Below are 22,970 nucleotides of genomic sequence, written 5' to 3' on the forward strand. Positions count from 1 at the left end.
GTCCCTGGTCATCTGTATTCTCCCCGCGAAACTAGTCCAGCATCTGGCACCTGAATAGGGACCAGCAATACTCGTAGTGAAAAACTGGAAGCATTTCCCCTCAGATCAGGTACTAGACATCTACAAATTTAATGCCGTCCCCATCAAGATGCCAACCAAATTATTTATTTATTTTTTATTTGTTCTATTAGGAGAATAGAACAAATGCTACAAATGTTTATCTGGAACCAGAAAAGGCCTAGAATTATCAAAACAATCTTGAGAAGAAAGAACAGAACTGGAGGCATCACACTGCCAGATCTCAAATTGTATTATAGGGCCATTGTCATCAAAACTGCTTGGTACTGCAATATGAATAGACCAGTGGAATAGAACTGAGAGCCTAGAAGTAAGCCCCCACATCAATGGACATCTAATATTTCACAAAGGTGCCCAGACCATTAAATCGAGAAAGCAGAGTCTCTTCAACAAATGGTGTTAGAAAAAAAATGGATTGAAACATGTAGAAGAATGAAACTGAACCACTATATTTCACCAAATACAAAAGTAAAGTCCAAGGACTTGGATGCTAGACCACAAACTATCAGATACTTAGAGGAAAATATTGGCAGATCTTTTTATGCATAAATTTTAAAGATATCTTCAATGAAAAAAATCCAATTACAAAGAAGACTAAGGCAGTCATAAATGTATGGGACTACATCAAATTAAAAAGCTTATGCACAGCAAAAGAAACCACTGCCCAAACCAAGAGACCTCTATATTTCATCAAATACAAAAGTAAATTCCAAGTGGATCAAGGACTTGGATGTTAGACCAGAAACTATCAGAAACTTAGAAGAAAATATTGGCAGGACTCTTTTCTGAATAAATTTTAAAGACATCTTCAATGAAACTAATCCAGTTACAATGAAGACTAAGGCAAGCATAAATCTATGGGACTACATCTAATTAAAAAAAGCTTCTGCATAGAAAAAGACACCATTACCCAAACCAAGAGACCCCTCACAGAATGGGTGAAGATCTTTACATTCCATACATCAGACAAGAGGTTAATAACCAGAAAATATGTCAAACTTATCAACATGAAAACAAATAACCCCATTCAAAAATGGGGGGAGGACATGGACAGAATATTCACCACAGAAGAGATTCAAAAGGCCAAGAAACACATGAGAAAATGTTCCAAGTCTTTGACTGTCAAAGAAATGCAAATAAAGACAACACTGATATACCACTTCACTTCTGTGAGAATGTCATACATCAGAAAAGGTAACAGCAGCAAATGCTGGAGAGGTTGTGGGGTCAAAGGAACCCTCCTGCACTGCTGGTGGTAATGTAAATTGTTCCAGCCTCTGTAGAGAACAGTCTGGAGAACTCTCAGAAGGCTAGAAATGGAACTAACCTATGATCCTGCAATTCCTCTCTTGGGGATATAGCCTAAGGAACCCAGCACACCCATCCTAAAAGATTTGTGTATATCCATGTTTATAGCAGCACATGGTTGTACTTCATAAAGATGACCCCTCAGTGCCTTATTGCAAGGATAGCCTATCTCTGTCCTATCAGAAACCTCTGGGTGGCTGCCTAATTTTGTATGATGACCCAGAAACCAAGAAGGGTCTTCATATTTATATTTGCTTAAAAAATTCAAAAGAAGCATAAAATTTTGCAACACATGAAAATTATATTGAATCGGGCAAACAAAACAGGTCATCTGGATAATGTGTTGGCTTTACTATGCAAACAAGTCAGATCGAGCTTAGCTTCCACCACAGTCGAGAAAGCATTGGTGCTATATTGTCATTTCTGCTGCCTTTTTATCTCTGTCACTGGGTGAAGCCCTCATGACAACAACAACAAATTCATGAAATCAAAATTTCAGTCACTATGAAGTCTCACTGAAGCAGTCAAGCCTATTTGTTTATATATATTTACATTTTTTCACTCTACACTCAAGAGTACATAAGACTATAAACTCTAAATATTTATTCTATAACATTTCACAGAAAACATTAATTGATCCCTGGTTTCCTCAAATACGGAGATTCATTTTCATCAATATGAAATCTCAAATCATATTTCTATGCCATATTTTCATAATGTTTGGAAACCTGTTAATATAAAAAAGGGTTTGTCTTTTACAAACCTTAAATTCAGCATCTACTCCATCAAATCTTCTAGCATCTTTCACAAGCTGTATTCGAATATCTTCTGAACAAGCGAAGATGCTTTCCAGGTGAGACCAAGTCCGCTGGACTTCCATCCAAGTAAATATCACTGAGTCAGTAATGTTTAATTTATTTTGCCAACTTAAGACTTGCTCAATGAAATATTCCACATACTTGCTTTGAAGAAGAGTCTGTAACTGAACCTAAAAGAAGGGCAAAGGATTTTAGTTGATTGCTAAATTAGTAGAATGTAAATACGGGCTGGGGGCAGTAGCACATCTGGTTAAGCACACGGGCTTGAGCCCCCACTCTCCACCTACGGAGGGATGCTTCATGAGCAGTGAAGCAGGTCTGTAGGTCTTTCTCTCCCCACCTATCTCCCCTATACCTCTTCAATTTTTCTCTGTCCTATCAAACATAAAACAAAAAATAAAAAAAAGAAAGAAAAAAAATGGCCACCAGGAGTGGTGGATTCATACATAGTGCTGGCATCAAACCAGTGATAATCAAGGTGGCAATAAAAAAATGCAGAGAAGCAATAACAGAAGCCAGACCTTCCACCTTCTGCATCCCACAATGACCATTGGGTCCAAGGGTTAAAGAATAGGAAAGCTATTAGGGGAGGGGATAGGATATGGAGGTCTGGTGGTGGGAATTGTGTGGAATTGTACCCCTCTTATCCTATGGTTTTGTCAATGTTTCCTTTTTATAAATAAAAAAAGAAAAACTGTAAGTAGCAAGAAGTAGGATGCCCATTTTCTAATTGGTAGATTCCTAAGACCATTTTTTAATCTACTCATCTGCCAATGGATACTTAAGCTGTTTCCATGGCATCTAACAAGAGCACACACACCTGCATTCTCTCTCTGCTTTCCTAATGTCTTCTCCTTTTTATTCAAATAGCTTATCCTTTTTAAAACTACACTCAGCTGGATTACCTTCATTATGTCTCACTAACTCATCAATTCTCAGGAAGAATAACAATGATCTCTCAACCTACAGTTGATGATATATGCTAAGCTCTGGGGCTGAATTTCCACCTTTTTAAAAAATTTCTTTATTGGGGAATTAATGTTTTACATGCAGCAATAAATTTCCACCTTTACACCAATACAATACACTGGAAATAACAGATCATCTTTGCTGTGCAGATGTCTCCCCAAGGCCCTGCCACTTACACAGAGTATTATGGTATTTTCAAGGCTTTCCCCAACCAATAATGTCCCGACGCGTCACTCCGGGGTATTGACCTAAAAAGTCCGCCTACTCCCCCTCAGCTAGCTTGCTGTCTCTTGCCCGGTGGTGAGGTAGCAGGACACAGTCATTTTTTTGGCTGGCTCCACGTGGCCTGAACCACTCGTCAGACCCAACAATAAAGATTTGTGTTCCCTCTGCACTTAGATTCTCTCTCGGCATCCCGCCACCGTTTCAAGCAACACCTGGCGTCCAGGGTGGGGCCAACAGGCCCACACTCCCGCCGGCCAGCCTGAGGTCCAGAGAAGCCACCTGCAGCTGCCCCGCTGGTGGAGCGGGAGCCGCCGGGACATACCTGCAGCCACCCCACTGGCAGTGCCAGGCCAGCCTGTCTTTGGGTGACTGTTCGTGCAGCCACCTGAAGAGACGCGGGTCCCCGCTGCAGCCTGAGGAGACACGAGACCCACCCAACCCACCTGCCACCCACACACAAGTAAGTAACAGCTGCCTGACTGTGGCCACCATGGGTTTCCTTCCGTTTTACGAGGAGGCATCCCAGACACTTTATTCTTTTCTCATGGGACAGGCTCTCTATCTCGGAGATGCTTTAATTGGAGCTGCACCGTGGGTTCTCTTGGCTATGTTTGCAACTTTCGGGATATGTATAAGGCGCCCTGCTGAAAGGTTAAGAGACATTGAGGCAGAGATACAAGAGTTAAAGGATATGTTCTCGGCACTTAAACACCTTAAGCCTTCTGAAGTTTGCCCCGAGAGTTCTGTTTCTGTTTCTGTTTCAGTAGACACGTGTTCGGATTCTCCGGCAGCCACTACTCCAGTGGCTTCCGCTTCCATGACTCCTTCCCCCGTTGATACCTCATCATCAAACCAAGTCCACACCTTCCTAGTAAATGTGGCCCCCAATAAACAAAACCCTCAGGTGTGGCATTCATACTCCTCCAAAGAACTCAGAGAACTCAGGAAGGAAGTGAAGGACATGTTTCATGCCCCATGGACCAAGTCCATTTTACGAGGCTTTTTCCAGCACCTTAATACCCCCCAAGATTGGAGGGACTTAGCTCCTACTGCGCTCCCAGACACCCTCTACCTGCAATGGGAGGCATGCTTTCATGATGAATGCTCAAAACAATCCCAGAAAAATAGTCACAAACAGCTAGAATGGAATTTTAATGCATTGTTTGGAGCGGGAGAGTTTGAAACTGGAATTCAGCAGTCAGAAGCCAAGTTTCCAACTGGTTATTTTGAACAGGTACGCATCTGCGCAACACAAGCATGGGAGAGGTTAATCCCATCCACAGGAGAGGCCTCAGTCCCCATTAACTCCCTTTGCCAAGAAACTGATGAATCCCTAGCTAACTTCATTGCCAGGGTGCAGTCAACCTTAGAGAGAAAGATTTATAATCCTGAAGTCCATTCTCTCCTCCTGTGTTCTATTGTCTGGGATGGCATGATTCCAGAATTCTGTCAGGCATGCCTCAGTCTTAAACACCAACACGCAGATAATTGGATTTTAGTGACACAGGAACTTAGATCAGGCTCTTATGGGACACCCATTATGACACAGGCTTATGCAGTTACCCCACATAATCAAAACGGGGCCTGCTTTCATTGCGGCCGCCAAGGGCACTGGCACAACCAATGTCCAGATAAGCCACGACCCCGCCTCCAGTTAGGACAACCACGCCTCCAAACAGGGCAACCCCGCCTCCAGTCAGGGTAACCCTGCCTTCAGTCAGGGAGCCAGAGGCCACAAACACCTTGTCCTATATGTCAGAAAGGTTTTCATTGGAGGAGAGATTGTTGGTCCAAGTTTCATAAAGATGGCAGACCCCTGAATGGTACAAATTCGGGGCCTGAGATTTTGTGGACCACTCCTGTTTTAGAATGAGGTCACCCTACTATGACAGAAAGGATTGGCAATATTCCTTTTAAATGTTTGATTGACACAGGAGCAGAAAAGACGATTTTAAGGCAAGCAGAGGTTCCCCAATTCCCACAGTTGAAACATATCCTTGCTACATGTTCTTCCTGTGCAAGTCTCATAAAAACACCTGCTATTCAAACTCTTGGGGTTAACCCCCGAGGCTTAAAAGCCAACGCTCTTTGGCAAATCGATGTCACCAACATACCAAACTTTGGCAAACAAAAATATGTGTTTGTCTCAGTTGATACCTTTTCTAAATTTATGTGGGCGACAACTCAGACGGGAGAAAGCTCTAAAAAGCTATAAGCCATATACTCTCCTGTTTTGCTATAATGGGCTTACCTCTTCAACTGAAAACTGACAATGGGTCTATGTTTACCAGCAAACAATTTAAAGATTTTTGTTCCCTCTGGAACATTAATCATACCACAGGTATTCCCTATAATCCACAGGGACAAGGCATTGTTGAGAGGGCCCATCAAACCCTTAAGGCTCAATTAAACAAAGATAAAGGAGGAATGTACCCCCCCAATATCCAGCTAGCAAAAGCCTTAACTACATTAAATCTCTTTAATATTTACAATAACTCGGACCTACCTCCTATTATTCTTCACTGGCAAACACCATCTACCCTCCCAGCTATTAAGGTCAAATGGAACACCCACTCAATAAAATTTGGAAAGGGCCTGACCCCCTATCAACCATGGGGAGGGGTTTCACATACATTTTTCCACAGAATTACTCCAAACCTGTCTGGGTTCCTGCCTGCCATGTCCGACAATACCCGCATGATGGCGCTGCTATACCTGAAGAACAAGAAATACTACAAGAGGACTAGATGCAGGATGCATCCCAGGATCCATAATACGACATAGCAGAACCTGGAAAATCTGGCTCACAGAGCCCTCGCTCCTACCCCTTCTCTGGATGTCTGATGCTCTGACTGGCCAGTTGTATTTTGTGAGTGTGTTGAATGACCAAAAATTTTTGTATGACCCATCTGTTCAGAGTACTCTAAAACATAATTGACTTTATATAAAAATGCTGGACACAGCCAAGTTTTCTGGAGACATCCAGAAACATTCCAAAAATTTTTTTTCTCTCTTTTGATTTTTTATATATGTCTTGGTATATATATGTAAAGTGGTTAGTCTTAAACTGTGTGAGTAAAGACAGATCTAAATCTGTTTTTAAAATGATATGTTTTCATAACAAAATTTTTTCTCCTTCTGTGTGTTATAACTAAATGTTTATAGGTATGATTCAAGTTTGGTAAACACTAACTTAACAGTTAATAGTGTAACCTTGAAGGTACATTACTACCAGACAAGGTAAAATTAATTTGCTAAAAGTAACTAACTATTTAAGGTAAAGTCTAAATATTTAACGTGACAATACATCCACAAAACTAAAATACAAATTCTCTATGCAGGGCGCTTTTGGAGGGCCCCCAAAAGTGCCCTGTAATCTATCTTGTGGAAATTAATCCACAACAAATCTGGCATCAATCTGACACTGTAAATGTTAAAACCATTGTCACTAACATGTGTTAACTCTCTAAGTAACCTGAGTCTATTTATAGTCCAAAGTAAAATGGTTAAAAAATCAATATATATTTTAACTAAAATTGGTCTGAAGATCCTGCTGTAGAGACTTCCACAAGAGGTCACATTAGATAACCTTTAAACAAAATCATAAAGATACTTAAACCAATTATAATCATCGAGCTATCAATTATAGTAAACCTCTAACTTGTTACAAGTTTCATTTTTTTTTCACAAGTAAGTGATTATAGCTATCAAGCCTTCACATAAAGAATCATCTGTTCATATGGTAAGGTATTAAACTATAAAAAGTTCTTCCATACTCAAATTATGTGAATAAACAACATTCACATATTTTTCTACACTTAACTGGTGTATCTGGTCTTGCCACTATCGGCCTGCCAAACTCCTAGGCTCAATTAAGTAAAAAATAAATAAATAAATAAATAAATATAATAAAAAATAAAAATAAATAAATAAATAAGGGAAGATATACCCCCCAATATTCAGTTGGCTAAGGCACCAAACCTCTTTTTCTATAAAAAATTTAAATCAGATGCCCTGCTAACCACGAGAAGCAGAATGTTTGTGTTTCTTTCACAGAAATCCCGGGAAAAACCATCTGGACCCCTGCACACTCTGACATCACCCACTAGATGGCACAACTACAGTGGCACACCCCCCAAAACCCTAGATGTCACCTGACGTGATCTAAAGAACCTTATTCACAGACTCCAAGGACAGAACTTTTTTACTGCCTGTCTGCCCTTCCTGCTTCTGCTTTGTCTGTCACCTTTTGGCGGTTCCAGCTCACTCTCTACAGAAAAATGGAATTCCAGTGGCTGACCTTCCTCATGCAGCGTTTCATCCCCTGATATTTCTCCCCCTAGTCACCTACTTTGGACTGACACTTCTATTGGACTTGCTGGTTTACCCTTTGGACACGTTACACAACTTTTACAGCAGCTTCCTTCCCTTCATGCTGCTGGCTTTTCAAAGACTGACCCTGAGTAGTTTGTAGACCTTACAGACTGTTGTCTTGAGGACTATACAATGCCAAATAGCCCCTCTGCTTGGCGGGCCATGCCCTGCTGCCTACAGGTCCTGCCCTTTGAGGCAGGAAATGTCCCCTCATTATGAACCCTTGCCCTCCCCCCACGAGACAGAGAACCAAGCCTTCCCTTGACATCACACTGGCCCTTACTGCTCCCCTACTTGTCCCTTCCTGTTTTGTTATATCATTCAGGTTTATGCCCAAAAGGTTTCTGCTCACCCCTACACTACTATTCCTCTGTCACAGATAGAGTCTTTTACAGACATTGAACCATCATAATGCGATGACCAGATAGAAAGATAGAGTAAGATGTAGAAATATTGTGAGGAGATGGTTGAGCCTGGCAGAGATTAACCTATGAGATGAATCCCTCCAGGTAAATCTCTCTCTCTCTAAAGAGGGGTTGAACACAGGGGGGACATTTAAGCCTTCCCTCCTCCACAAAAAGTTCTACATCTTCCCACCTGAGCATGGCATTCTTTAAAAACATTTAAGCCTGCTCTACTCTATACATTTCCTTACTGTGTCCATTAGATATAAAAGAAAAGGGGGAGATGCTGTGCAGATGTCTCCCCAAGGCCCTGCCACCCTACACAGAGTATTATGGTACTTTCAAGGCTTTCCCCAACCAATAATGTCCCGACACGTCACTCTGGGGTGTTGACCTAAAAAGTCCACCTACTCCCCCTCCGCTCGCTTGCTCTCTCTTGCCCTCTCTTGCCCAGTGGTGAGGTAGCAGGACAGAGCCATTTTTTTTGGATGGCTCCATGTGACCTGAACCACCCATCAGACCCAACAATAAAGATTTGTGTTCCCTCTGTGCTTGGATTCTCTCTCCTTCGCATCCCACCGCTGTGTCAAGCAACACCTCTTTGTAGACCAGATAATTTTCCTAAGCACTTTATGTCTAGTAAAAATAACACTTCCGTAATTATTGTCCCTAGTTTGTCTCTTTTTTTTTTTTTTTTTACCTTTATCTCTCATGTCTAAGGTTACCAACTCCTATAACTGTAGAATTGAAGACCATAGAAACTGTCCTCTAAATCATCTCTACATTCTTATTTTTCTTTATACCCATATAGAAATTTTATATTCTAAGGAGGGGTCAAGAATTAGTTTACCCACCACAGAAGAGATCCAAAATTCTGAGAAACACATGAAAAAATGGTCCAAGTCTTTGATTGTTAGAGAAATGCAAATAAAGACGACAATGAGATACCAATTCACTCCTGTAACACTGTCATTCATCAGAAAAGGTAACAGCAGCAAATGCTGGAGAAGCTGTGGGGTCAAAAGGAACCCTCCTGCACTGCTGGTGGGAATGTAAATTGGTCCAGCCTCTGTGGAGAACAGTCTGGAGAACTCTCAGAAGGCTAGAAATGGAACTACCCTATGATACTGCATTTCCTCTCCTGGGGATATATCCTAAGGAACCAAGTACACCCATCCAAAAAGATCTGTGTACACATATGTTCTTAGCAGCACAATTTGTAATAGCCAAAACCTGGAAGCAACCCAGGTGTCCAACAACAGACGAGTGGCTGAGTAAGTTGTGGTATATATACACAATGGAATACTACTCAGCTATAAAAAAAAATGGTGACCTCACTGTTTTCAGCCGATCTTGGATGGACCTTGAAAAATTCATGTTAAGTGAAATAAGTCAGAAAAAGAAGGATGATCTTACTCTCAGGCAGAAGTTGAAAAACAAGATCAGAAGAGAAAACACAAGTAGAACCTGAACTGGAATTGGCATATTGTACCAAAGCAAAAGACTCTGGGCTGGGTAGAGGGGAGAATACAGGTCCAAGAAGGATGACAGAGGACCTAATGGGGGTTGTATTGTTTTATAGAAAACTGAGAAATGTTATGCATGTACAAACTATTATATTTGCTGTCGAATGTAAAACATTAATTCCCCAATAAAAAAAAAAAGAGACAAGAATTAGTTCACCCACTAGAGTATGTGCTTTACCATGTGTGAGAACCTGGCTTCAGAACCCAGCACATTGTTGGAGCACCACAGATAGCACTACGGGAGTGCCACCAATAAAGTAGTGCTAAAGTGTGTCTGTGTGTATGTCCTCAAAGCAGAGGAAGATCAGCTCAGGAAAAGTCACTGAGTGACAGTACTGCACATGTGCAAGGTCCCAATGACACATAACAAAATTATATCCTAAGGAAACTAAGCTCTACAAATATTCTCTGAGTGTCAGGTTCTCCCCAGCATCCCCACATGCTACTAATATTATCCCCATTATCCAAAATATCATTTCCTTATCACCTTTCTTAAGTCAAGTATCAAGTTAAGTATAGATACTACTGCTGTGCAAGGCCTTCTTTGAATCTTTCACCCTCCCCATAACATAGTATTTCTGTCTATCATTTGACCTTTTGGAGCCACTTTGCTTCCCTTCTCAAGAACAAGTTCCTTGAGAACAAGTATACACACTTTTTGATCTTCCATGGTCCCATGGCTGGAGTCAGGCATGATGTCAAAATTAATAAATATTAATTATTAGGAATTTAGAACAATGTCTAACATATTTTTTTTTAAAAAAGACAGTAAAAAAATTCATCTTACTTGGTTGTGCTCTAGAATTTCAAAAAGTTGTTCATCAGACTTTAGTAATGGAATGTTTGTTCGATAGTGAATTTCATAGGAGAACTCCATGGCTGCCCACATCTGACTGATTTCAGTAATAACCTAAATAGAAATAGTATTAAGCTATAAAGCACACAAGATTGACCTAGGATTAATATTTAAGCAATCACACAAAAGTTTTCAATTTTATTAATACTTTCCAAAGAAACGGCACAATTGCAAACATTATAGACCTCAATAATTTTCCTTAGAAAATCATGATCTTAAGTAAAAAGTTAAAAGAAAGTCATTCATTGCGCTTGCACACACATGCACACACACACACACACACAATCAGATTTCTATTGAATCTGAGTTTCAAGTCCTTCACTAAAACAAAGAACTTGATCAGAAAAGGAACCAAATGATTATCTAAAGCTCTGACAAGTACTATTTACAAACTTTCCTGCATGACACAAGACAATGCTCAAAGTCTTTGACTATGAACCCTAGTTTCCCTATATGAACTTGGATTAATTACTCTGAGCCTTTATTTACCCACCCATAAAATAGCAATAAAATATTACCTAATTCAAAAGATTAACTTAATCAATATAAATAAAGCATTTACAGTGGTACATAGTACAAATAAATAGGTTATTACTTTGTTTAATCATTATCACTGCTAGTTAGGCTAACTGCCTGAAAAAAAGATTGCTTGGTACCCAAGTCACACAACTAATTAGCAAAAGAGATCAAACTGAGATTTTGCACCATTCAGGGACTTCTCTGTAGTTTCCTTGTATGCTAAAGCACCGTATTAGCCCCAAAATAAAAAATAAATAAATAAATGATAAAGAAACAGCCCCCAGGATGCTACCTTTTCAGTCCCCAGTTCCTTCACTGCTTTGTCCACAATACTTAAGACATCATCTTCCACTTGGTGTAACTGCAAAGCTAACAAATCTGCCAAGGTGGTGGTTTCATTTATTGAAAACCTGACCTGATTAGGAAAGAGGGAAAGGTAACATTTATATTCTGCATAGACTAATGGCTCCTTTTATCTATTGGTTAGAGGAATGAATCACACCTAAATATACTAAGGTCAGTTACTGAATATACAACTACTTCTGAAACCTGTCAGTGGCCCCCAACATTGCTTTTTAACTCACAATCACTGAGGTATCACCCTCTGGAAGTAAAAGGCCAAGGTTGAGGCCATATTTACACATCATACTTTCTTTTGTTTCCTATCTTTCATTAGTTCATTTCTAATCTCCTTTGCTCACAAAACCTATTTTGAAAAGAATCAACTTGCTCATTTATTGTAATCTGGTTGAAATCCCAGAAATCAGACAGTAGTTTATTTGTCTTTTCTTTTTAAAATATCCTATTCACTGAGCATAATTCCCACTTGCTTCCATAATTTCATCTAGTTTTCTCACAAATTTAATCATTGTTCATTAGCTGAGAAAAAAGCTCTTATTAACAGTGTTACTTATATTTACCATATGGAAAAATAATTCACATTTATTTCCTCATCTTGACTCTCTGTTCCCCACCCCAGCACCTGCTGTGGCCAGACTCACCATTGTACCTTGAAAATGGAGAAGCAGTGTAGCTATATGGTTGCAGGAAAGCTATTTCCTTGTCTGTTCCTTAGAATCGCCCGTCTTTGCCTCTTAGATGCTGCATTCCTTTTTGGCTCTCAGAACATTTCTCATTGCTGTCTGCCTCTCTGAATAGGGTGACTAATTTTTTGCTTGACCTAGGATTGAGGGGGTTGCAAGGATGTGGGACTTCTTAAAACCTGGAAATCTAAGGCCATGTGGTAGTGCACCCAGCTGAATACTCATGTTATCATGCTCACTGACCTGCGTTCAAGTCCCTGGTCCCCACCTAGAGGAGGGAAGCTTCACAAAGAATAAAGCAGTGCTACAGATGGTCTTTCTCTCCCTCTTCTATCTTCACCTTCCCTCTCAATATCTCTATTCCCCACAAAAATTTTTAAGGAAAAAATTACTAGCCACTAGGAGTGGTGGAGTCATGCAGGCAACAAGTCCCAGAGATATGTCTGGTGGCAATTTAAAAATTAATAAATAAATACGTGAAAAGCTCTGTGCCAGTCAGATTAAGATGATCACCCTACCTCTATATCACTTTTGACTTCATTCTAGAGCTTACAGGACCAGGGTCCCAGGTATATCTTAAAGAAAGAAAAGAATAGGAAAGTATAATGGGGCTGCCCCAGTTGGTAGTGCTATTTTAAGTAAACAAGGATATTCAGACCATGTGGAGAGTGATGCTCCAGGACTGTCAGGAGAAAAGTATTAATTTTTTTTTTTTCTAAACTGTCTGACTGAAAGGTGCTTTTTTTTTTCCTTAACTTTACTGACAATCATAATATGGGCAAGAGATTGCAATGAGGAGAAATCACATTAGAAAAAGTGTGAGGTCGACAGTCACAAAAAAAAAAATGCATTCAATTAATGAGATCCAGGAAACTGACCCCAGTGGCCTTCATCAGTTGGTGCCAATGTCTGTCTCTGAGGGCAGGATTCTGTAGCTCTGTGACGGCTCTCAGAGATGTCGTCATGTCTTTCACTGTGCTTTCCAGGCCAACATAAGCATCCCAGACACGGACTTCCTTGTCTAGTGACCAGATTTCCTAAGGAAAAGTGAGGAAAAAAAATCACCAAGACAGCATAATACATTTCATATTTTGCCTCCTTTGAAAGAATAGATGCACACTCCTCTACATCAGGAAGAGAACAGATATATTTAAGTCCCTAGGTTAGGGACTAAAACCAGAGAAACAGAAAAGGGTTTGCTCTTAACTATGCTGGTTGACTGTGCACATGCTACTAAGATGCACTAGTTTCTTTTATTATTACCTTTTTGTTTATTTATTCCCTTTTATTGCCCTTGTTGTTTGATTATTATTGTTGTTGTTGGATAGGACAGAGAGAAAGGGAGAGAGGAGGGGAAGACAGAGAGGGGGCGAGAAAGACAGACACCTGCAGACCTGCTTCACTGCCTGTGAAGCAACTCTCCTGCAGGTGGGGAGCCAGGGCTCAAACTGGGATCCTTATGCTGGTCCTTGTGCTTTGCACCACGTGCGTTTAACCCACTGCTCTGCCGCCCGACTCCCTCTTTTATTATTACTATAGTGGTTTCTTTTCAACATTTTTAATTATCTTGATCAATTTAAGGATAGAGACAGCCAGAAATCAAGACAGGAGGGTGTGTGAGACAGATACCAGCAACACGGCTTCACCACTTGCAAAGTTTTCCCCCTGCAGATGGGGCCCAGGGGCTTGAACCCCGGTCTTGGCACATTGTAACATGTGCACTCAACCAGGTGTGCCACCACCCGGCCCTGACACATTAGTTTCCTACTTGCATGCTCCAATAACATGTCCCATGAGGAAAACCCTGAAATAACAAAGTAATCTAGTTAACAAGGCACATGCCAGGGAAAGAGCTTCCTCTAGAAACACCAAGTGGAAACATTGTTAACTAGATTCCAAACACCCTCCTCTCCATGAAAAGCTAACATGTTCAAGTGGCATCCTTGAAATATTTGTTAGCTTTCAGTGCTTCTTCCTTGTAACAAATAGGACCCTTGACAGATAACCCCACTGGATTGGCCCATAAAATAATACCAACAACTGTGAATGAAGAAACCCTTAAAAAAACAAACTCAGAACAAAGGGAAGTATGAAGACACTTGTTTAAAAAAAAGAAAGTGAAAAGAGCCTCAAGTGAGAGTGGAGGTTAAACTGTTACTCTGAAGTGGAATGATCAAATGATACAAGAGTAAATAGTGACTGAGCACAGGAATGCAGCACAGTGAACCCATGACATCCAGAAGAATGACAGGGCATTTTGGTCGCTGGGATCAGCACAATATGGGAGGAGGTAATGGGAATCGTTGGTAGGACTCTGCTTCAAACTGAATGGAATCAATGATGTTCTGAATGAGAAAAAAAAAAAAGCAAAAATTCTGCCACTGCTTAACTGCCTCTAGGGTTATATAGTTCATAATATATAATACAACTTAAATATATATGATACATATTGTTATTGGTTTGACATTATTCTAAGAGGAGAACCTCTTACTCTCAGGTGGCTATAGGGATTAGGTTTTTCAAATCAGTGGATTTAAATAAATTCAGTTTTGCATATACTTAGATCCATGGGACATTGAAGCAAAAACAACAACAAAAAGAACAAAGATCACAGGGGCTGAAATAGCTCCTTTAGTAGAACATCATGTCTACCTTCATGTCTAAAGTCCCTGGTTTAATCCCCAGCACTGCATGTATAGGCTCTCTCTCTCTCTCTCTCTTCTCTGTCTCATGTGAAATTCTGTCATATGTAATAAATGAAAAAAAAATTAAGATCATAGTATTTCATATGAATCCACAAGTGGCCTACTCCAATTATTTTACCTAAATTCTATAACGTGTTAAAAACGATAAAGAATAAGATAGCTATCAGGGGATGGGATGGGATACAGAGTTCTAGTGGTGGGAACTGTGTGTACCCCTCTTATCCTATGGTTTTTGTCAGTGTTTCCTTTTTATAAATAAAAATTAAAAAAATAAAAGAAAATAGGGGGGGTGGTGGCACACCTGGTTGAGCACATGTTATAGTGTGGAAGGACCCGGGTTCTAACCCCTGGTTCCCACCTGCAGGGGGAAAGTGGTGGTGGAGGGCTGCAGGTGTCTCTCTGTCTCTCTCCCTCTCTATAGCCCCTTCCTTCTTGATTTCTGGCTGTTTCTATCCAAAAAATAAAGATAATAAGATAATAAAAAATAAAATAAATAAAAAACAAGATGTTATGTTTTCTAAAAAAAGGATTTGAAAGCACAACCCCTTTAGCACTGATTTTAAATAAAAATCCCCTCCATGCTAAAGAGTCATAGGGAGTTCATAATTATAGTTGCTACTCATCAATTCATTCACCATATTATGTTTTACTAACTCATTCACAGAAAGGCAGACTTGATTAGAAGTGTAACTGGCACCAAAAAAAAAAAAAAAATCCCATCTCATACCATCCTGTTTGAAATAAATAAGGACACATGGTTCAATACACCAGATATTAGGTTAGGAAAGATGGAAGGAGGTGGTGCTGAGAAAGATAAATTGTTGTAATAGACAGTTATGGAACTTGCCTTGGCAAACCTTCTGAGTTCTACATCCATCTGTTCCACATTAATCTGTCTCCACTGGGTTTTGGTCCAATTATCAATGCTTCTCTGAAAATGCACAAGCAGATAAAAGTGTCAACAACATTTGGTGAGAGTGAGATTCTGCAACAAAATATATAAACTGATGATACACACTGACTATCATCCAGTGGAAAGTCAATTAGTTCATTATTAACTGCACTTACTAAAACTTTCCTATCACCAAAGCAAAACAGCAACAACAACAAAATGTCAAAACATATTAAAAGCTATAACATTATGCTGTATTAATCATACTCTATGTCATGCTGACATATTTCTACATATACTCCAACTAAATTCAGAGAAAATATTGTGTGATACTATTACAGGTATTAATAATACTTACAATTATGTAAATGTGCTTATTTTCTTACAATTCATCTTCATACTTAAAACTTTAGTGTAACTAACAATATACAAGTTAACTTTATCTTTGGTCAGTCTGTTATATAAGTGCATACACCTAAGTATGGCTCTATGAATGAGTTTGTATGTACAAGTAACTGACTATCCATGTACAATATATATACTTAGTGAGTTTTATTTATATCCTACATTATTTCTAAAAAGGACCCAGAATAATTTATAGTTTCATTTATAAATAAAAACACAAATAACTGATATTCAGAGAAGGATTTTCTAATAATACAAATTTCAATCCTAGATACTCAAATGTTTACATTTCAAGGGATTATAAAAACCAAATAATATCATACAGACACTAAGGACTGTATAATTATACAAAAGCAGTACTAAAGAAGAAAGGATTTTAAAAAGCAGTATCTTTGTTGGAGAGTGAAATCTACTGACCTATTTTGGGCGACAATCCTATATTTCAACATTCCTTCAAAAAAGTGATACCAAAACTGAAAGAAGAAATACAATATATTTTTTAAAGTAGCATCTTACTCTAATATAGATAATGACATCCCAGAGTCCCTTGAGAAGTTTTATTTCTTTACGACACTGCTTCATCTGTTTGTACTCTGGAAGAGCCACTTCAAAAAGGTGAGTAGATTCTTGCATCTGCAACATTTCATCTTCTAACTCCTCAAGTTCCTGATTTGCCTGAGGTTAAGATGCATACACATAAACACCCTTAAGAACAGAGAAAGAGAATCCACACCACCCTATAGCATTAGTTATGCCAACATTAGCAATTCTGAGTTAAGAAAGAGATTTGCAGTGTAATGAGTAAACTCTCAACTACTCAGAATTTAATGGTAGAATTATCAGTAAGTAAAATAATGTTATTAACTCTACCCTATACACATATTTCAGCAAAATTTTCTCTTGGAAAAGGATTTTATAAATTGTTTTTATACATTTTTATATTGTATAAAAGTTTATATTTTATACATTGTTTTCTCTTGATTATACAGCTGGGGTACAAAATTATACAGCTGGGGTACAAAAGATGAAGCACTAAAAGCTTCCACTTAAGAATATGTCACTTTGCCCCCATATCTATGGACATCTAATTTTTGACAAGGGTGCTTAAATAATTAAATAGAGTCTCTTTAACAAATGGTGTTGGAAAAATTGAACTGAAACATACAGAGGAAGGAAAGTGAACCACCACATTTTACCACACACAAAAGTAAACTCCGAATGAATCAAGGACTATCAAATACATGATAGGTGGGGCTGGATGGTAGCACACCTGGTTAAGCACACATATTACCAAGCACAGGCCCTGGGTTTGAGCCCCCACTTCCCACCTACAGTAGCAAGGATGCTTTACAAATGGTAAAGCAGATCTGCAGGTGTTTATCTCTGTCTCCTCCCTACCTCCCCCTTCTTTCTCAATTTTTTTTTTTTTTTTTTTTTTTACCAGAGCACTGCTCAGCTCTGGCTTATATTGAACCTGGGACTTGAGAGCCTCAGGCACGAAAGCCTCTTTGCATACCCATTATGCTATACCCCCACCCTCTTTCTCAATTTCTCCGTTATATCTAATAAAAATTAGAAAGAAAAATAAGGGAAGCACTAAAAAATAAAAATATAAATGAATTTTATAGGTATCTTCATTGATACAAATCCAATTGCAAAGAAGACTAAAACAAAAATAAACCAATAGAACTACATCAAATTAAAAAGATTCCATCCACAGAGTAAAAGAACCAACCACCCAAACAAAGAGACTACCTACAGAATGGGGATTTTTATATTTCATATATCAGACAAAAGGCTAATAGCCAAAATTAATTAAGAGCTCACCAAACACAACAGCAAAAAAAAAAAAAAAAAAAAACAACTAAATGATCTCATTGAAAAGTGGAAAAAAGATATAAACAGAATATTCACCAAAGAAGAGATCAAAGGACCAACAACAGACTTATGCAAAAATGCTCCAGGTCACTGAATGTCAAGAGAAATGCAAATCAAAACAACAATGAATACCACAGAAACAACAAATGTTGGGGGCAAAGGAACTCTCCTGCTGCACTACTGGTGGGAATGTCAGTTGGTCCAACTTCTGTGGAGAGCAGTCTGGAGAACTCTCAGAAATCTAGAAGTGGACCTACCTACCCTGTGACACAGCAGTTCCTCTCCTGGGGACATAACCTAAGGAACCAAACATACCTAATAAAAAATATCAGTGTATACATATGTTCATAGCAGCACAATTTCTAATAGCCAAAAGCTGGAACAATACAGTTGTCAGATGAGTGGCTGAGTAAGTTGTAGTATATATACACAATGGAATACCACTCAGCTATTAAAAATGGTGACATCACCTTTTCACCCTATCTTGGATGGAACTCAAAGGAATCATGTTAAATGAATAAAGCCAGAAAGAAAAGGATGAATATGGGATGATCTCAGAATGATCTCAGAAGTTAAGATAGAAGAACAGAAAGGGAAATACAATGCAGAATATGGACTGGCTTTGGTGTATTGTACCAAAGCAAAAAACTCTGGAGTGAGGGAAGGGAGGTTTTCAAGCCCTGGTGCACTATAGTGGAGAAGGACCTAAGCTGGGGGTGAGAGTACTTTGCAGAAAATTAAGAAATTTTACACATGTAGCAACCACTATACTTACTGTAAACCTTTAGTCCCCACAATAACTTCTCCCCAAATTCTCGTTACCCAATATTCATCACAAATAAGAAGTGGGAGAGAGATTGAGTAGTAGTTAGACTTCAGACTAACGTGCTCCATTTATCAATCACTGATGTGTTCTATCTTTTTTCACCTATGTGCTGCCTTCTAAATGATTTCTTCCAATGTCATTTGCATTCCCAAGTTCCCTGTTCATTAACATTTTCTTTAGTTCGTCTGCTGAGTTGGTTTTAAAGAAATTATTATATCTTCATTGCCATAAATCCCTGTTTTTTTAAATTCATTTGACCATTGTTAATAGTCTCAAAATTGAAAATTTCCCACACTTTCACCACTACTTTTTATTTCCTAAATAAACATAATGTCTGATGTTTGATATATGGATCTGTAGTTGGTTCTTACTGCTGACTCTCATGTGCACTCTCATATGCTTACTGACTGTTTTATTATAAACAAATATAACTGAATTTAATCTATTGGACTCTTAAGGAGATTAGAATAAACACACTATTTTTACAGCAAAGACTTCAGTTTGCCTCTACTAGGTGCAAAGAAAAGCTACCTATAACTATTTCAATTTTCTGGCCTATACATTCCTTCATCAGGGAGCAATATGATGTAACACCATAACCCTTAAGAAAACAGGCCTATATTGGCAACTTCCCAGAACTACTACCACCACTCTTTTTTCTCTCCACTCAACCCTGGTAAGAATTCACAGTTATCCTATAGTCTCCCTTTGTAGAGTGCAGGTTTTTGTTTTTTTTTCCTGCCTCAACCCTTTTACTGAGGCTGTAATTGCTTAAGCGAATTTTCCTATTCCTCCCAGATGGGCTTAATCACTAACTTCTAGATGCCTAGAAGTTGATGTTGGGACAGTAGCACATTCTTTTATGTATGTTTCTAATTTCCATCCTGTTTGAGTACTCAGTTTAGTCTTTATACTTTAGAGACTTTTATTGGTATCTCCAGCAATCGATTTTAAAGTGTACGTCTACAGATATACTTCAACATTTGTTTTCTTAACCAAAATAAGGACTTTTTTTTTTCCTTTTACATTTTGTTGATTTATAGTGGAGCACAGGTCTCAAGTAAGTACAGTTTAACTGCTCCCAAGCTGAGAGGGAGGGGGCCAGGCAGACATGCACCTGGTTATACTCACACATTACAGTGCTCAGGACCTAGGTTTCACCCGCAGAGGGGGAGCTTCACGAGTGGTGAAGTAGGGTTTCAGGTGCCTCTGTCTCTTTCCTTCTCCCAAAATAAAGACTTTTAAAAATGTTTTCCCTACCATACTCTCCTAAGTCAACAGCCCCTTTACTTGTTTCAAAATCTTTTTTTTTTCTACTTGTCTGTTATTCCAAGAAACATATACCAATTTATTTCAACCTTGTATCATTAGGTATGATACAACAATAGCATGCTATGTATCTTAGCTGGAGAAACCTCAGTATAAAAGGAGAGTTTCACCATACCACTCCCCTTGTTCCTGGAGGATCAGTGATATCTGTCTTGTAGAGTGAGGTGTCTTGAGTACTCAGGCCCACCATCCTCATGGATATCAAGCACGTATACACCTGTGATTGTGTCTAAATATGTATGCACTGAACACACCAGGAAGTAACTTAAAAATAAAGATAATCTAAGCCTACTGTATTGAAAACATCCCTCAATAGATCCTGTAGGCATAAGGATAAGTATTTCTTATAGATAAATATGTAGCTATATTCTTGTATAGCACAGCAAGCAAGTGGTATGATTCAATAAATGATAGCTGTAAGTGAATGTTTACATACAGCACTTTGGTTAGTCATATAAAAACATCTCCCTAACCACAATCTGTTCAAACCACCTGCAGTTTAGATACCATCATTTCAAAAACTACAACTCCATTAGCATTTCTAACCTACTCCCTTTCAATGAATATATTAACCACTTTTCTTCAGCCAAGTAGAAGAAAAAGCCTTATGCTATAGAACTGTGCTTTCTGAATGAGTTTAGAGCAATTGCATTTAAAATCATATTTCAGTGAAGTAAAAGCAGCATCAACTGCAAGTTTTATGCCAGTCTAAGGAGTGAAGTAAGATCAGAAGGACTTCCTAGATGACGAATGAAAAGACTCCTTGTTCTTAAATCCAACCTTCATAAAGCCACTACCTCAGTTGGCTGCTAAGTTAAAATTTCTCAGGAGAAAAAACAAAAAGACACCGCTTTTCTAATGAAAGGTCAAAAACATTTCTTTCAGACCTTATTTTTGCATTACTTAAGTTTTGGGAAAACACTTTTATAATTAACTAAAGTAAGACAGGTCAATATAAATTAGGATTGAATAACCCAGTAATAATTGTGTTACAACCCAAGTAATAACCCAGTAATAATAGTGTTAACATTTAACATTTAATAATAACATTTAATAATATGTTAATATTATTATGTCAATAGTGTTATTAAATTAAATTATAACCAGTAATAACCCAGTAGTAGTAGTGTTCTTGGATAGTGCACTTGCTTTGTCATGTGCTTGACTTAGATTTGAGTTCTGTCCTTATCAAACTGGAGTGCTGTGGTATCTTTCTCTCTGTCTCTCTATGTCTGTCTCTTTCTATCTGAAAAAGAGCCTAGAATAGTGAATCCCTGATGACAGAAGAAGGAGGAGAAGGTTCATTTTTTAAAAGTGTAGTTATAAGCTCTCCTTACTATGATATTGGGATGTTGGGAAAGTCATAATATTTCTCTATGCAAAAAAAAAAAAAGCATCAGGATTTTTATGACAATCTAATAGTAATTTATTGCATTTTAATACAAGCTTCCTTACTGGGACTCTAACAATTACTATAGTTTCTTTATCTTAAAAAAAGAACATTAATAGAAACCACATAATTACATGAACCGAAAAATTAATGATAGCAGGACAAACTCCTTGAGATATATAGATATATACACATAACAACTATACTATATGTAATGTATGTAATTATATATTTAAAATAGTGGTAGTTACTACATTTACTTTGATGAAAGTATTGGTATATACAAACATGATTTAAAACAATATATATGTTATAATTACTGTAACTAGGTCTTAATCCTCAACTACTATATCTAATTTCAAAACTAAGGCAAAATATAGCACATCTCAGTGTCTAAAGTCTTTTTCTAAACCAGCTACTACCACACACATACATACACAAACACATGCAATAATTATAATCTATATTACCTTATCAAGTACTGCGTATGGATTTTCTGCATTAAGACCAAGAGGAGCACAGAGTCTGAACCTCTCTCTGAATTCAGCCTGTTTTTCCTGATCAGAGCAGAATAAAAACTGAAAGTGAGTCTCAAAAAGATAATTTAAATTAGCCTTGTAAGACATTTTAAAAACATATTTAAAAAGACATAGTAGTTAACATACATCAAATAAAATACATTTGTTCCTTATATGAGTGACTTCAGCATTCTGCAGAGGTGACACTTCATGTCTGACAGTTGCTGCAATTTTTTTGGTAGTTTCCCATCTTTCAGGTAATTCCTACAAAAGGAAAAATACAAATGAGAAATTGTTACTACAATGCCTAAGACAAATCAACTCTACAGGTTAAAACAATTCTTATTTAAACTAACTCATGCTATCTTCTTCTAATATAAGAACGAGTTTATAAAACATTTCTATAATTTTTTAAAGAATTTAAAACATTTATTTCTTATTGGATGGAGAGAGAGAAATTGAGAGGGGAGAGAGAGGGAGAGAGGGAGATAGAGACACTGAAGACCTGCTTCACCACTCATGAAGCTTTCCCCCTACAGTTGGGGACCAGGGGCTTGAACCTGGGTCCTTACACACTGTAATGTGAGCACATAACCAGGTGCACCACCGCCTGGTCCCAAAACATTTCTTTAAATCCAGGCAGCCTGAGGCTCCATAGTCCCAGGTTCAATATCCTGTGCCACCATAAGCCAGAGCTGAGCAGTGCTCTGGCAAAAAAAAAAAAAAAAAAAAAAGTCAGGCAGAAGTCCAGGTGATAGCCTGGTATCTCTGAATTTGTATTTTCCAAGCATACACCACTCTTGTTTTCTGACATAAGATATATTACAGAACAAATGCAAACCGTTCAAAATAAAGACAAATTTCCAAATGGCTTTGCTGTTGAGAAAACAAAATTTAACTGCTCTGA

At 38.3% G+C, this 22,970-nt stretch overlaps 1 protein-coding gene across 1 annotated transcript in view; it reads right to left on the reverse strand.

Annotated features, from left to right (window-relative positions):
- The window catches only part of DNAH11 (dynein axonemal heavy chain 11), a 388,706-nt gene that overhangs the window by 291,302 nt on the left and 74,434 nt on the right, over positions 1-22,970 (reverse strand). The window contains 8 exon segments of the mRNA XM_060196111.1: positions 2,150-2,374; positions 10,490-10,612; positions 11,370-11,492; positions 12,999-13,157; positions 15,658-15,756; positions 16,639-16,797; positions 22,016-22,102; positions 22,211-22,327. Of these exon segments, the coding sequence (XP_060052094.1) occupies positions 2,150-2,374; positions 10,490-10,612; positions 11,370-11,492; positions 12,999-13,157; positions 15,658-15,756; positions 16,639-16,797; positions 22,016-22,102; positions 22,211-22,327 (1,092 nt within the window).

Source organism: Erinaceus europaeus, chromosome 8, assembly GCF_950295315.1.
Source record: "Erinaceus europaeus chromosome 8, mEriEur2.1, whole genome shotgun sequence".
In the NCBI taxonomy this organism is placed as follows: domain Eukaryota; kingdom Metazoa; phylum Chordata; class Mammalia; order Eulipotyphla; family Erinaceidae; genus Erinaceus; species Erinaceus europaeus.